The sequence below is a fragment of the Diadema setosum genome, chromosome 2, assembly GCF_964275005.1.
Source record: "Diadema setosum chromosome 2, eeDiaSeto1, whole genome shotgun sequence".
NCBI classification, from domain to species: domain Eukaryota; kingdom Metazoa; phylum Echinodermata; class Echinoidea; order Diadematoida; family Diadematidae; genus Diadema; species Diadema setosum.
Window position 1 is genome coordinate 35,387,725 of NC_092686.1, and position 15,824 is coordinate 35,403,548.

Below are 15,824 nucleotides of genomic sequence, written 5' to 3' on the forward strand. Positions count from 1 at the left end.
AAATTTCGATCAAGGCGAGAGGTATCACACCGACCCGCAGACAACATTAATTACTACAAATGTAAATTATACTGTCATGTGACAGGTACAAACAGAAAAAATACAAACAAACAAATAAAAAAGAAACAATGAAAGACACAAACAAAAACATTGCAGGAACGCAGCAAACACAGGATAATATGTAGTTCCTGATAAACAAAAAAGATAGTGATGACAATAATCATGATATGAATGACATTAGTTCTTGTTTGTATTCATACATGGTTGTATGACACGCTACCAAGGAAGATCCGGCGCGCGCACTTATCGCCACGTAAAAGTCCTTCATGTTTTAGTTTTGTTTGTATGTTTGTATGTTTGAGCTTTTTGTGTGTTTTTTTCAACACCCCAGGACGAATCTCTCATTTTCCTTAGCCTTGAAGAATAAATACGTACAGACCTTAGTAACGGTAACGCAGAATGAAAAGCATGCCTTCAAAGCCGGGCATTTCGGCCCGCACAAGCACAGGGGTAGTTCCCAGTAGTCAAAGCTTCGCAATGGTGGTGTAGTAATGTTGTGCAACGTGAATGGGACGTTGAGTTTGAAAGATAACAAGGAAATCAATTGCCTTAAAAAAGGAAACGCTATAATGTTTTTTCGTTGTAAATTTTGTGGTAATTTTTTTTTTAAGGTGACAAGATCCATATACAATGTAATTATCCACAAACAGTGTGAAGTGTACCCCAAAGATTCACACATTGAGAAGATTGTGTTTTTAGTATCACTTGTTTAGATACGTCGTTCATGCCTTCTATCATAAAGATGAACAGAACATTCACACCCAGTGTGGATACTTGGATATTGGTACCCAATGCCCAAAACAATGATGTGCGAATAACAGAAAATGTTGGCAATAAAATAAGATATTTGTTTGCATATGTCTAGCTTCTGATACACACGAATGCATTCGAGGACTCTGGACTGTCTTTGAAGAGTTCAGTCACACACATTGCCTTCAGTACACCCGCCAAATGATCTGAGAATCAATACTTAAATAGACAGATATATGTCATGGCTTGTATTGACACCTCGGTACGAACAATTGCATGGCGTACGGTCACGCTATTTCAGTAGCTGCTAATTACGGATAAAACAATAATGCAAGGCTGCTATCATACACATGAGTGCACTATTCAGAAGGCTAATAGACAAAGTTCTTTAAAGGGGATGGCTAGTAACTGATCAGTGGGAATCAGATCAGTGGGAATGCTGGGGATGATTGCTCCAATCCTTGTGGGATTCATTTAAGAGTACATTATATATCTATTGCTGTGTGAAAATCTTTTGCTTCAGAATGGTTTCATATTCAAGTATGTGCAGTTCAATGTTTCCAGGTTAGCATGCCTGTACAGTGACGGGCCGTTAACGATCGCCCCAAAACTGTACAGGCATGCTAACCTGGAAACATTGAACTGCACATTACTTGAATATGAGACCATTCTGAAGCAAATGATTTTCACACAACAATAGATATATAATGTACTCTTAAAATGTTTGAAATAGAGAGTCTATTTCGTGACAAGTTTTGTGGTCGGTCTCTAAACATTGTACCAAAGTGCAATGCGAATTCCACTGCACGACTCTCCATCTCGTAATGATGATTCTTTTGTCCCCATTTTTAAAGGGGATGGCTATTTACTGATCAGTGGGAATCAGCGGGAATGCTTGGGGGATGATTGTTCCAATTCTTGTGGGATTCATTTAAAATCTATCCAGCGAGGCGGTGTATATTCATCTGCGGGTTTTTTTTTCTCCGTCTGAAGTCAGCTCCGTTAGAGTGGGACAGCAATTTACTATACACTCTGACATAAAAATCTGGGGTTCTTGGGTGGAGATGTTCAAAAATGTAAGACAGTTCCCGCTGGCAACTTTTAATGACTCTCTCTGGCTTGGGTTCAAGTTCACATCGTGGGGGGGGGGGGGGCTGGAGGGGGAGAACAGAGCCAGACAGCAGTGACTAATTTGTGACAGAGATAACTGAAAACAAAAGACAAGTACGTACCTCGCACCTCCCCCTCCCTCGTTTAAAAAAAAAAAAAAAAAAATCTTCGTTCCCAATGGCATGTAATTGCGTCATGAGACACCTGCCACAAACCATCCATTACCACCAGAGTTTAGAAACAGACGACATACAACGTGTGACATACGGCTTCCAAAAGTTTCAAGTATTCCAACTCTTTTCTTTTTCCTTGTCCTTCTTGTTCTTCTTCCTTTGCCTCATATACGCTAACACATTTCAAGTGCAATGCAGTCTTAAAAGTGTACTTGGCTCATCAACTTTCAGAAACCAAATCATTATCTGGGGTTTGTTGCTTTGTATATTTTCATCAGAAATTCTACTATTCATTGTATGTGTCTCACGAGGAGCAGCCTTTCATTTCAGACCTTCGTTGCTTATACAAAACTATATGTTTCAGTAGCAGAAAAAAAATAACTGATACTAAGACTGCAATACAATTTCAAATGTCAAAGTTTCTAAGTTTCCCCGTTAAATCAATATTTTTTTTTTTATAATTTCAATCTGATTTATTTTTACACGGATTTCTTGAATTTAGCTCGCTTATTCTTTTTGTCCAAATTAAGATAACTAGTGAAATTCAGAGGTGCAAATTTGATGGTGTTGAGATGATAATTTCTGCAACAAAATTACCCTAAAACTGGATGGGTAAAGACACATGCTTAAAGTTTGTACTCGTCCACGACTAAATCTTCAGTGTTGGAACTTTTTTTTCCAGTTGGTCATACCATTGTTACATTGTTATTAGTCTAGCATTGCTAGATAGGCATCTTTAGACGTGGGCTAAGGAAGACGCATTGTAGGTAATACACCTTGTCCAAGCAGGGTCCGCTCTTAGGGTCTCAGGATCTTTCGTTTGTGAGTCCAGAGCTTGTATCCACTAAAGAATTTCTTGTATTGAAGATCTAAAACCACAGTGTCTCACGTCGCATTAAAAAAAAAAGAAGAATATCAAGCTCCCTTTGATCATCGTCATGGTGGGGCTCTTTATGACTTCACCATGACTGACTTTGTTTCAAGCAACTGTCACCTTTATGTCGGTTATCTGAGGACCTGCTGTGGCTCAGTGAATAAGATCGACGGACTCTCAATCTGGAGGACCCTATACCTTAAGGTTCGGGTCCCTCCAAGGCATCGGTACAGCGCGATGAAGAAAGATACCTCATCATTTTAGTAACACCAAGTCTCTCGCGGGACCTTTAATTAAAGTCGTGTGGTTGCTCACTGTGGTTGCTTGCTTATTACAATGTAATTTCTTCCTGAGTGGTCACGTCAAAAAGTCAATTAAAAAAAGTAAACACATCTCTAAATTCTCCAAGTATGTACTCATGAAGACCCCTCAGAGCGAGCAGCAAATAAGAGCAACTACTTTCAGATGTGCCTTCAAATCTGCCCTATAACCAATAGTAATGGGTTGTTTGTCTGCGTGGTGCGGAGGATGCTGGTCTACCATAATGACAAGGGGAACGAAGTTACTCAGTTTCGATAAAACGACAGCACCATCCTCACATTAGGAAGTCGTCATAACCGATTAGAGTGAGATATTTTCATGTCTATCTCACATGTTGTAGTGATCGACTGTTTGTGATGAGAAACATATGTTAAGGCTCGGGTCCTGAGACTTTGATTTTTTCGTTTGTTCTGTGCTCTCCCTACGGTGAAGCTGCATGACATGTTAACATCTGGGAGTTTTGAGTTAACCTGCTGGTGTAGACTTACAATATACAAAATGAAAGGAATGCCAAGAAAAAAGAAGAATAGATTAGCATTCATTTTGTCGGTTTAGAGGAGATTCGAGAATCAATTTCCTACGCAGATTGTAACTTGCTCGCAACTTATACGGTGGAACCAGTGTGGGCACAATATAACTTCCAGGTGGTTTTACAGAGATTTTTCGTCTGTGTGTATTTTTCATCATGAAATGTGCTCACTCTTCACATATTTCCAGCCACTGCTCCACTTTCTCCAACTGATGTACATCTTTTTCTTGTTCTCTGAAAAAAAGTATAGTATAAGCTTATCCCTATACACATCGATCCCGTTTGATTAGTAAAGGCACCATCCCCATAGATTCGAGCTGAAGGTGCACTATAATGAGCGCTCCTGAAGCCTCCTGCTCCTCTTTACCTTTCTCCAGCGGGTCATTTGGCTTTGGGCGTTTTGTCTGCGTGTGAGTGTTCTTGTTCCGCATACATGCACAATATTACTAGTCAATAGCAGAATACTTTTGTCGAGCAAGACCTTCACTTTTATAGGCAGTGATGTGGAGAGATTTGGTCCAATATAGCAAGGATCCATTCAAAACCACTGTTTGGCTATCTCATGCAGATATATTATCTGTTTTTTCTTCTGCACAGAGAGCAGAGATGAACACCTACACATGTCAACCGCAAAGTACATTTTGACCATGTATCTTATGGAGATCACACGTAGAAGTGAGTCACAAGAGACGGGTCGACAACAATATGTTGGCCAGCTGCGTCCCTCGTCGTGTGACGCTCAATAATTGGGTCATTTTCGTCCAACCCATTGTTAAAGTTTTTAGGTCAAAAAGGCAAGTCCCTGTGTAGAAGTTAGGGCTTGATACATTAGATGTCTCTTCGTGACAAATGATCGGCATAGACAAGTTGAATGTCAGTATTAACGTTGTCTGTCTTTGATATCAGAAAGGTCTATAAGCATAGAAGAAAAGAATTATTGTTTACCACCTAAACTATCAAGTATATTTAAAATGGATATGCAAACGGTAGAAGACCAAATACTATCTGCATACATTGTAACCAGCCTTAGGACGTGATGAAAGATATCTGCTTCTTAATCTTCATGATGATAACGAGCGTAGGATGGAACTCCTCCTCCAATCAATAACATGATACTAGCTGATCACATCTGTCATGTTCTTTTTAGGTACATGTACTAGTATCGAGTGTTGTATACAAAATAAGAGAGACGTACATGGTGATGAGTATCATCTATGGCCGATTCGCCAATTGCAAAAATGATTGAGAAGGATGTATCAATTATGTCTTCAACATGAAGACACGAGCGGGTGTATAGTGGGCGTCTTCAACGTGAAAACACGAACCATGCAGCCTTTCCTATAGACAAGGGCATATATCCAGTCACCGGCAAATAAACAGCGGGTAATTCCCTTGTTGAGCGGTTCGGCCATGGTGTGCCAGAATCATTTTAACTAGTCTACTATCACACTGCGTATACACCCCCCGCCTCCCCCCCCCCTTTTTTTCCCCTTTGTTTGTTAAGAAGTCATTTATGGTCATATAGCTATCGCTTTTTTTATACAAAGGCTCCACTGACCAGTGACATGTCATCTATATTTAGGCCAATATGTTGATGGTAACAAAACTTTGCTTCCCAATCATGGCAATCTCCTTGTTTATGTCGTCCTGCTTCGAAGAGCACAGTATTTCGCTGCATGAATACAAACGATTGAACAGGAACAGGTCAATGTCGCTTCGAAAATAAAGAAAAAAAAGAAAACAATTTTCATCGCAATTTGATATAGTTATCTCTTAATCTGGAGGCGTATCTGAATAGGTGGATAAAATAGTTTAATACTTTCAACCGCATGATTGCTGTGTTTTCTTTTATGACGAAGGAATGCAAGAATTTGATTTCCAATGCGCTTTGTGTCTTTGGACTAGAGCGAAAGTGCACGACCTTCAACCTTACGTACTCTCTTTGTATTCTCCTTGTATATACGCCCGATTAAGTGGCAACAACTTGGTCATTTTATTGGGCATTCTTTGATATTTATTCAGGTTTTCTCTCTCTTTCCCGTTGTCATTTTGCAGGTCGAGGCGCCACTCTCGATATTGTGCGGAACGGTCAGCCGCAGCCCATCCTCGGAAAGCTGCGGGATAAGCACACTACCATCCCAGCTGAAGTCAGCACTGTCAATATCACGTGGAGGGCGTCACCGGGGGTAAGATGACGTCACAATTTGCTTTTTCAAACTTTCTTTTTCTTAATATAAATAGTTTGGGTTAATTTTATGTTCATTCATGTCCAGAAACATTACACAATCACATAAAAACTTCGAGAGTGCAGGTCGTAGCAAAAACAACAAACAGAGTTTGAAAATCACCTCGCAGTTATCAAGATTTTCATCTCGAAGTTCTCTTGGTGAACAAAAAGGGATGTCCAAGACAAAACACACAAACATACACGCACACACACACACACATATATATATATATATATATACATATATATATATACATATATATATTATATATATATATATATATATATATATATATATATACATACACACAGAAATAAAAAGCATGTGGCGTATTCGAAAGATTTGGTTCTTGCATGCCGACCGATGACATCTTTGGCCAGATGTTTCTTCGTCTATGGGGGCGTTGCAAGAAAGTTGCAATTGATTGCAACTCCCCAAAATCTATTGCAAATCCTGAAATCCATTGCAAATTTGCAATCAATTGCAAGTTGCAATCAATTCTGTTGCAAGAAAGATGCAATTGATTGCAAATCGATTGCATCTCTGCAATCAATTGCTAATCAATTGCAACTTTGCAATAGATTCAGGGGTAGTTGCAAATTTTGCAATCGATTTGCAATAGATTACAAATGTCATAATTGCGGCTGCTTATATAGATGCTGGGGGACAAATCTCCAAATTTGATAATTTCTTGTAAGAAAAAAAAAAGAAAATATTCCATATAAATGACATTTTTATGTAATGTATGATTGTGTAAGATACTTTTTTTTTTTTTTTTTTTTTTTACATACACAAAGTGTATAAGGGGTTACTCAGTATACTAGTTTATGAATCAGCATGTTGTCGGTCGGGCAGTCCGTTGCAAATCTTGCGTCGCGAACTCCATCTACAGTTTTGAAGTAATTTTGATGAAACTTGGCTTACATGATGACATCGAAGTGAAGATGTGCAAGACGCTTTTTTTGTCTTTATTGGAGAAAGCGTTGCCATGGTAACCACAATTTCCCAAAAACCTTGTGGAGTAAACTACTGCCACAGTATTTGAGTAATTCATTTCAAATTTTATGTGTATAATGATCGTTAGGTGTAGTTATGTAAGAAACACTTTGGGTTTGTACCCGACAAGGCGTTGCCATGGTAACGGCATATTTTCTTGAAAATCTTTTGGAGTGAACTCCTTCCACAAATTTGAGGCACTTGAACTCAAATTTGGTGTACATAATGACATTGAGGTTTAGATGTGCAAGACACGTTTTTTGTGTTTGTCGGAGAAAGCGTTGCCATGGTAACCACAAATTTCCCAAAACGTCGTGTAGTGAACTACTTTCACAGTATTTAAGCTATTTGTTTCAAATTTGGTATGTATAATGATCTATAAGTGTAGTTATGCAGGACACACTTTGTGTTTGTACCTGACAGGGCGTTGCCATGGTAACGGTTATTTTTTCTTTGAAAATCATGTGGGCTGAAACTATTTCGAACTTTAAGGCAATGGAACTCAAATTTGGTGTACATGATGACATTGAGGTGTAGACGTGCAAGACATGTCTTTTGTGTTTGTCAGAGAAAGCGTTGCCATGGTAACCACAATTTTCCAAAAACCTTGTGAACTACTTTCATGGTATTCAAGCACTTCGTTTCAAATTTGGTATGTATAATGATCTATAGGTGCAATTATGCAATACACACTTAATTGTGTTTGTACCCGACAAGGCGTTGCCATGGTAACGGCATATTTTCTTGAAAATCTTAAGATTTGAACTTCTTTCACTATTTTGAAGCAACTGAACTCAAATTTGGTATCCATAATGACATTGAGGTGTAGATATGCAAGACATGTTTTTGTGTGTCTGTCGGGGAAAGCGTTACCATGGTAACTACCCAAAACATTGCTGAACGAACTATTAGTTTATCTACTTCAAATTCAGTATGTAGGGCGTGTAATGGTCCAAAGGTGTAGTTATGCAAGACACTCTTTGTGTTTGTATGTGACGTGTTGCCATGGTTACTGCATATTTCCTTCAAATCTTTTTGAGTGAACTACTTCCACAATTGTGAAGTACCTGTAGTCAAATTCACCAGGTACTCACGAGGTACTACACATATGTATACACACAGACAGACAGACACACACACACAAACACACATAGCAAGGTCAGTGCAAATTTGTGATGGACACATTTAACAAGATATAGTTGAAATTCTGTTGCCATGGAAACAGTGCATTTTGACCCTAAACTCAAGTTTAAAAATGCAGATTTAAATTCAACTGCAGTTTCAGGAAATTCAGAAGAAATTTTGGCGCATGTCAGGATGGTACTTTAAAGGTGCACTTCAGGTATTTATTAAAGCAGCTGTAAGCACTAGAATGCCATTTTTTAATGACGTAAAGTATGAACATGATGCATTACATGATATACACCATATCACACTAAAATTAACCTACTGTATGTGCTCAATATTCTGCAAGGTATATATCTTCATGAATTTCCCAAGACAGCTGCTACATGTATCCATGAATTTGAAGACACACAAAAATATCAACTCTGACACTGACATTAGGGTGCATCTGCAAACATATATTTCTACATTCAGTACTTTGTACCCCACAATCATGAACTGAACTGCTTGCACAATTTGTTTCAGTCTTGATAAATACTTGTTAAATATATGGCGCGAACAGTATCGCAAATTAAGCTTGTTCCTCATCCACCCCCCCCCCCCCCATTTGCCCCATATCAGATGATGCTGGGCAATTGATGACAAGACATGATGGAGACAAAAGACACACTGTCTCTCTGAACAAGACAACATGCACTTTCACAGATATGTAGGACCCCTACATTGTACCTCTTTTCTTGTTGCTCTCATATTGGAAGAAATGTTCATATAATGAATGATAGTACAGAGAAATGTGCAAAAGAAAAGCATACTACAAGTATGAAAAGGCAATTAATGAGAATGCACACATTGCTGAGTACAGAAGAGCCAATTACACGTGCACTTACAAGTGTAGTATACACTCCTCATTATGAAACACTAGTTACACCTATAAAATGAGAAGGGGTGAGTAAATCAAAGTGTTACATATTATTATGATATATGTAACATTAAACTACTGGAATAATTACTAGGTTCAATAATTCATTACTGCTGATTGTTTGTTTCTTGTATGTTGCTCCATACATAGCTCCGTATTCACTGTGTGACTGACTCCATCCCTTGCTTGTGATTTTTCTATTTGTTTTCACTAATGTTTTTTTAAATCAATAATCAGATTCATTTATACTTAAAACTGATAAATTAAATGAACAGTCTCTGTAACATGCTTAATTGCAAACTGGTTGACAGTCTGCTGGAAACCCTTCAGTCAACTACCTGTAGCTATCCTCATAAATAGGATTACTTCACATGCTCTCTTCCAAGGACATGTAGGCCTATCGCTAAATGTGTCAAATCCTCCACATTGAAATCTGTATTCTATACACCTTATGTCTTCTTCATGCACTCACATCTGAATTACAACAAGTTTCTCTTCCCATTGCATAAACCCTATCTATCCCAGATCATACCATCAACCGAGCTCAAAATTAACCCACATCTATGGCTGAATACTCATGTGTGTGTTCCCCACTGTCATGCACTCATGCATATCTTTTAAGTATGCATGGTCACAGAGGTACTAATACAGTACTGAATATCAAGACAACCACGCATAAAGTTAGCTTATCTACATGTAACTTATCTGCATTTGTATACTTGTGCTGTGATCTACTCATACAAACATGTCTTTATTAAGTTTAAGGTAACCAAATGTTACAGATACTTCTGACATGCAGAACTGTTAATTTTTTGCCCAAAAATGTATGCAAATGCCCTAGAAATGTGTTCAACTATGCTACAATATAACGATGTCAATTGGGAAACAACATATTAACCAAAAAAGATTCACCATTGTGTTCACTGTATACATGTAGCTTTGTACAACTGATTAGTAATGTAATCTGCAAATTGGCCCACAGCAGTATCTACTGATCTTTTGTGCTAGTGTGAAACAGATGCAGCTTGTTGGAAAATATGGTTTACTACATATCTCGTAACTACCTTCTAGCCTTCTAGTGGGAACTATCCCAGGACCCATGAATGCAATACAAATAAGTGGTTCAATTGCTGAGAAATCATATTCAGTGCCATCTTGCCACAGCACAGGTTCATCTGCCCCCAGGTGGTGCTACACAACTGTAAACAAGATCAAGATCATCATAATTTCAACCAGTACTTATTAAAGAACTTTTTTTACCACCAAGAAACATGAAATGTCTCACAATATACCTTATGGCAGTTTTGAGTTCGATGATGTCCTTTAATACAACTGTTTGTTATTTTGAATGTTCCTTATTCTAAAGGTTTGATAGCCTGAAATGGAATATGGCTGAGACTTACAAGCCTTCAGAGTAACAAACCATATTTTGTGGTTTGAATAACAAAACAAGGACCAGTGAACTGTTACCTTGGAGATTATGAATACAGTAGTAGCTGTATTTACAGTGTATAATGGACCAGGGTAAGGGGAAAAAAAATATAGTAAAACATGTCCATAGACATGATGTTCATGGCCAGATTACTCTTGCATATAATATATTTAAGTTATAATTGTCTTACAGCTCTCTAGAAACTCAAACTGTGGTGCTTTACAGTGTACATACATTTACCAGGGAGGTGAGTCACCTCCCTGCATCATATACATACTCACATCATGGACTGAACATTTCTTCCCATGAAAAAGAACAAAACAGGGCTCTGCAATATGTTTTCTGCCAATCTCTACGTGGAGGGTTTTGGATGTTATACGTAACTTCTTGAACACTGGTTCAGTAAAAGGTTGATTATCCCATTATCAGTGCTAATACTGCAGAATAAATGACTCACACAGAATAAGTGACAGGGGCAAAATATCCAGAGGACTCTTCAATATCTTTGAAAAGCACAACGTGCTAATATTATTGTAGCTAGCACACTTGGATGCATGTGATGCAGCCGAGATTATTACTACCCATGCACTTGTTGCAGCTCTGAAACACTGCTTGCTTCGTGTTTCCCTTGTTTTCTAAGAGTGATGACCTCAGCCTGATGAAATGTGTTTAAAAAATCACTGCCTTGTTTTGTTCACACTTTTCCTCATTGTTGACAGCGAGCTGCTCATCCTTTGCAGTGTATACCGTCTCTTGACATCAAGTTTGGCCTGTCTGCCCTCAGCTGCCATTCCCCTTGATTCACAGAAGTTATACCTAGTTATGATACAAGAAATATTGAAGAAATAAGAAATGGGAAATAAAAATGGAAACATTGCACTCACAAAGTCATTTTGTGGACATCCAAAAGGCGTTTTGTGTAAAGGTATGATGGTGCCAACATTTTGATTTGAAAATGAGGGAAATTTCAAACAATCAGTAATATACTGAAGAATTTGTATTACATGCAACTTCATGCGCCAAAATAATATATACAATGTACCTGAATCATGAAGGCCTGAATACTACTGTCAGGATATGTAGAGCATTTTCAGTTTTCAGGGGGCTTGATAAAGAGATTTGAATGACTAAACTCTTTATTAAACATAATATAAGCCATTGCTGTACAAAACATTCCTTTCATTATGGGTAACTTTGTGTTATGTAAATTTCAATGCATCAGTTTTGCTTATAATTTTGTATGAACTGCTGCGAAGTCTTCTGTACTCATTACTATGCCATGCTGTACATTTTCTTGTTCAATAGGATGAAGTCATTGCACAAGTATCCTCAAATGAGACATCACATCAGAATTTATCCTAAAATAATAATGACAGATTCCAACAAATCAATATATTCACATTTCAAACTGAGAGGTTCTACACATTTCATTCTCTCTCTTAACTGGAAATTATCGTACAATGTACTATGTTCACTTACTGTCTGTGTGCACTGGCTGCAATTCTCATGCTGGTGTGAGTCTCGGTCTTGAAGAAACACGGTTTTTCTCCTCTTTTTCTTCCTTTCCCTGCTGATAGAACAGATAAAATTGTCTCATCTTGCAGAAGTACAAAAGAGCAATGAGAATTTGCAAAGTTACAACCAAACAGCGTAGGAACAAAATGGACATTGATGTTTAGAAGCAGGCACTTTTTTCTTGATATTACAATAATGTTGGAACACTCTTTGAACTGCTTTCATATCCTCCCCTCTGTAACAAATTAACCCTCTATACAGTCATTCACCTTGCATATTAAAGTCAAATAATCACCAAAGTCTACGGTCTTTTCACATCCTCTTCTCTTTATATTCTATTAATTTTAATCTTAATAAGCCAAAATTTCTTGAAGCAGAATATATTTCTTTAGTCCAAATCAAATCGACTTAGGCACGGTTGACTGTTGACTGCCCATCATTCCATCACTCCCAATCATATTCATATGATGCAGACATGTACAATATTTTTAGTGCTGTACCGTATATATTATACAATGTACATTGCAAATCACATATCCATATATAGGCTCTCATGTGTCCTGCCTATTGCAAGCACTCTCAACTATGTTTCCTCATCTCCCAAATCCGGAGGTCACTGTGACATGGTGCTTGGGTAGGCCTATGGGGTTATACAACTACGCTATAGGGTGGCACACACCTTTTAGGTAGTAGAGTACGGTACTATGCAAATTCTGGTATCTAATTGGTAAGTGTCCATAAAATAAATACCATTTGTTTAAATGCATTCTAACATGGCCTATTTGTTCTTTCCACAAACAAAAAGAGCACAAAGAATTGTTGTACTCATAGTTATGACTCCATCAAGTAAATCACTTGAATTCCAGGCCTGGGTAGCTTTCATATGTGTACCCCTTCAACCACTGGCACTTGTTTTCAACAAAAGCACTGACACATGTAAATATTTCTGCTTGGATATCCTACAGTCAGTTTGCTCATCTTATCCGTACGCTTCTTGTCTGAAATTTCAGCCTTTATGGTGACTATAGACCTATATTTACACACTGTATTACAAAACTTAGTTTTACTGGCACTGTTTGATACACTACACTACAGTACTATCATTGCAACTCTGATTACTTCAGCGCTGCCAACATTGGAAACTAGTTGAGAGTGAGACTCCTATAGGCCAATGCTATAATTTAGAAGTCAAAATGAGTGAGATCAATAGAAATGCATGCAAATGAAATAAAGTTTTAGAGTGAGAAAGGACCGAAATGAGTGAGTCTCACTCTCAATGAGTGAGAGTTGGCAGCCCTGGATTACTTGTAGGTACTTGCTATAGAAATGGTTCCATTTCTCCCCCCCCCCCCCCCCCCCAAACAGTAGCCCAACCAGATGCGGTGCGAAGTACAGCGACTGGGGCCCTGGACTGTGTATAGTTACCCAAACAGATGCACTTGGCCCTTGCTCGTTTTAAATCCTAGCTTTTTATTGATCCAGCTAGTCAACACTAAATTGCAAGATTTCAATTGATCCGTCCAAATTCCAGAACAGAACAACCTAAAAAAGCAAGGTCTATTCCACCCAAAGAGGTTCTCCAACCTCTTTGATTCCACCTCCCTGCTCAAAGAAGGTTTTAGATTAACCCCGGGGCGCTGTAGGCCCACACCAATATCAATAATGACACGTCTGTGTAGGGGTCGCTGATACGGTTGATTAGTTATAGTTCTAACCGTTGGACTAAGTGAAATCGTGGAGCACGTACCCTTGGGCCAACTCTGAACTTTCTTTAAGACCTGCAAAAGTAGAACTTCTTCTACACCATGTAGGCCTAGAACCACTAGGCCCTACCTAGATGTAAACCCCTAGCTAGGTCTAGAAACTAGCCCAAATTACAAATAGACCTACAGACTATTTTATATACTAATATAGGCCTCACACAGGTCTAGACCACAGAGTCTAATCGAGTGATTACTTAGGCCTATCAAAAATAAATTTACACATCAATTAAAAAATTCAGCAAGCTTTCGCGTCACATGGACAGTATCACTGCAAAATAACTAGCCTACATGTACAGGAGGGGAATGAGGCCAAGGGGGTAGGCTTAGGCTATGAAAATCTAGATGGTTCTAGACTACGTCTAGAGTATAGACTGTAGTAGGCTACGTACATTGTGTATCAAAGGCGTAGCATAGGCCTAGCACCTATTCATCGCCATAGCACTCACCAGCACTCTACCGATAGCTCCTAATCCTGCTTGAAAGTAGCGGATTTGGATAATGAATCGATAATGAATAGCGTCTAGAGTACTTTCAGAAAGTCTAGTTGACATTGACTTTTTTCTTTTTTTTTAAGCTGGCCTATAGACATAAGAGCCCTGCCTCTGGCAGCAGAAAAAAAAAGAAAAGAAAAGGAGCTTGCCAACGCAAGAAAAAATACTAACACAAAAAGCTATGTGTGGGACTATGATTGATGTACTGTGTGCCCAATGAGTGGTCGCGACAGCCACAACTCTGTCAGTTATAGGAAACACATTTTCCCATTTTTCAAGAAAATTCTTATCAGAAGTAAGTCTAAGGAACTAGCTCTTTTAAATACAAGACACAATGAGTAAATAATGGGATCAAAATCGACAATTTTTGTAACTTACTCTGTTTCGAATCCCCAACGATCGCACAGCAAACCTCCACCACAGGAGAGACACAACACATTGAGCTATTGACCGATTCTGTGACGCGCTATGTGTATTTTTGGCATGGGCGCAGCCATAGTGGGTGTATCAGCCGACCCCCCCTCCGCACTCCCCCACCCCTCTCCCTACATTAGCACGCGCGCAGAATGAAAAACTGCTTTAGCCAATAGGCGTCTCATACTGAGTGCGCGAATGCTTGCTTTAGTGCGCGAACCTTTGTTACAAGTGCGTGTAAACATGTTGCCCCGGGGTGGGGGAGAGCAGGGGGGGTCGGCTGATACACCCACTATGGCTGCGCCCTGTGCCGTAAAATGTCTGCTGCCCTCAACGAACCCGAATCGGTCAATATGGAGAGTATCTCATGCATGCAAAATAAATGGACAAATTGGCTAGGCTTGTCTTGCCAGTCGCTTTTATAAATACAAAATACAGCAAGGGATCTTGCAATTAATTGCATCTTGCAATTAATTGCAAGCTCCTTTCTTGCAACAGCAACTTGCGATTGATTGCAAGTTGCAATAGATCTATCTATTGCAAAGTTGCAATAGATATTTGCAATTAATCGCAACTCGACTTTCTTGCAACACCCCCTATGTCTAGTATCATCTGGAATGCTTGCGAGAAATATTGTAAATTGGTAGCATCTCGCTCTGTTGACCTTTCATCTGGCTTTCAATTGGTAAGCTGTTGTTTTTATTCCCCATGGATCAGTGATATCAGTCACGAGTTAAAATTGTTCAACCGTTCTACAAAAATAGATGGGAAGTCGTATCATTGGAGATTGACCACGCCCCTCTGGCTGTTTTACATTTACCGGTAATGAAAATGATAGAGGGCTGTGACGTGTGACTATCAGTTTGTAAACCAGATCACAACGCGAACACGAGGCTATTCACTATGGCTTTTCTGTATCTAAAATACCAATGCTAGACTTTTGTAGCAGAAAGAAACAAGATGTCGACATGCCATCTGAGTGGCACAACCTGCCTTGTGGGGTCCACTCACGTTCCATCCTTCAACAAATGGAAGATTGAATATGATGTTAAGATGATTATTTGTATCTGGCAACAAATATACTGCTTACAGTCTGGCGACTTTTAAATTAGTCTTTCAAAGTA

General features: G+C 38.8%; 1 protein-coding gene across 1 annotated transcript in view; it reads left to right on the forward strand.

Moving 5' to 3' along the window:
- LOC140244496 (uncharacterized) overlaps positions 1-15,824 on the forward strand; it is a 49,816-nt gene that overhangs the window by 13,588 nt on the left and 20,404 nt on the right. Inside the window, exon 5 of the mRNA XM_072324128.1 lies at positions 5,873-6,003. Within this exon, the coding sequence (XP_072180229.1) occupies positions 5,873-6,003 (131 nt within the window). The remainder of the gene's footprint in view (positions 1-5,872; positions 6,004-15,824) is intronic.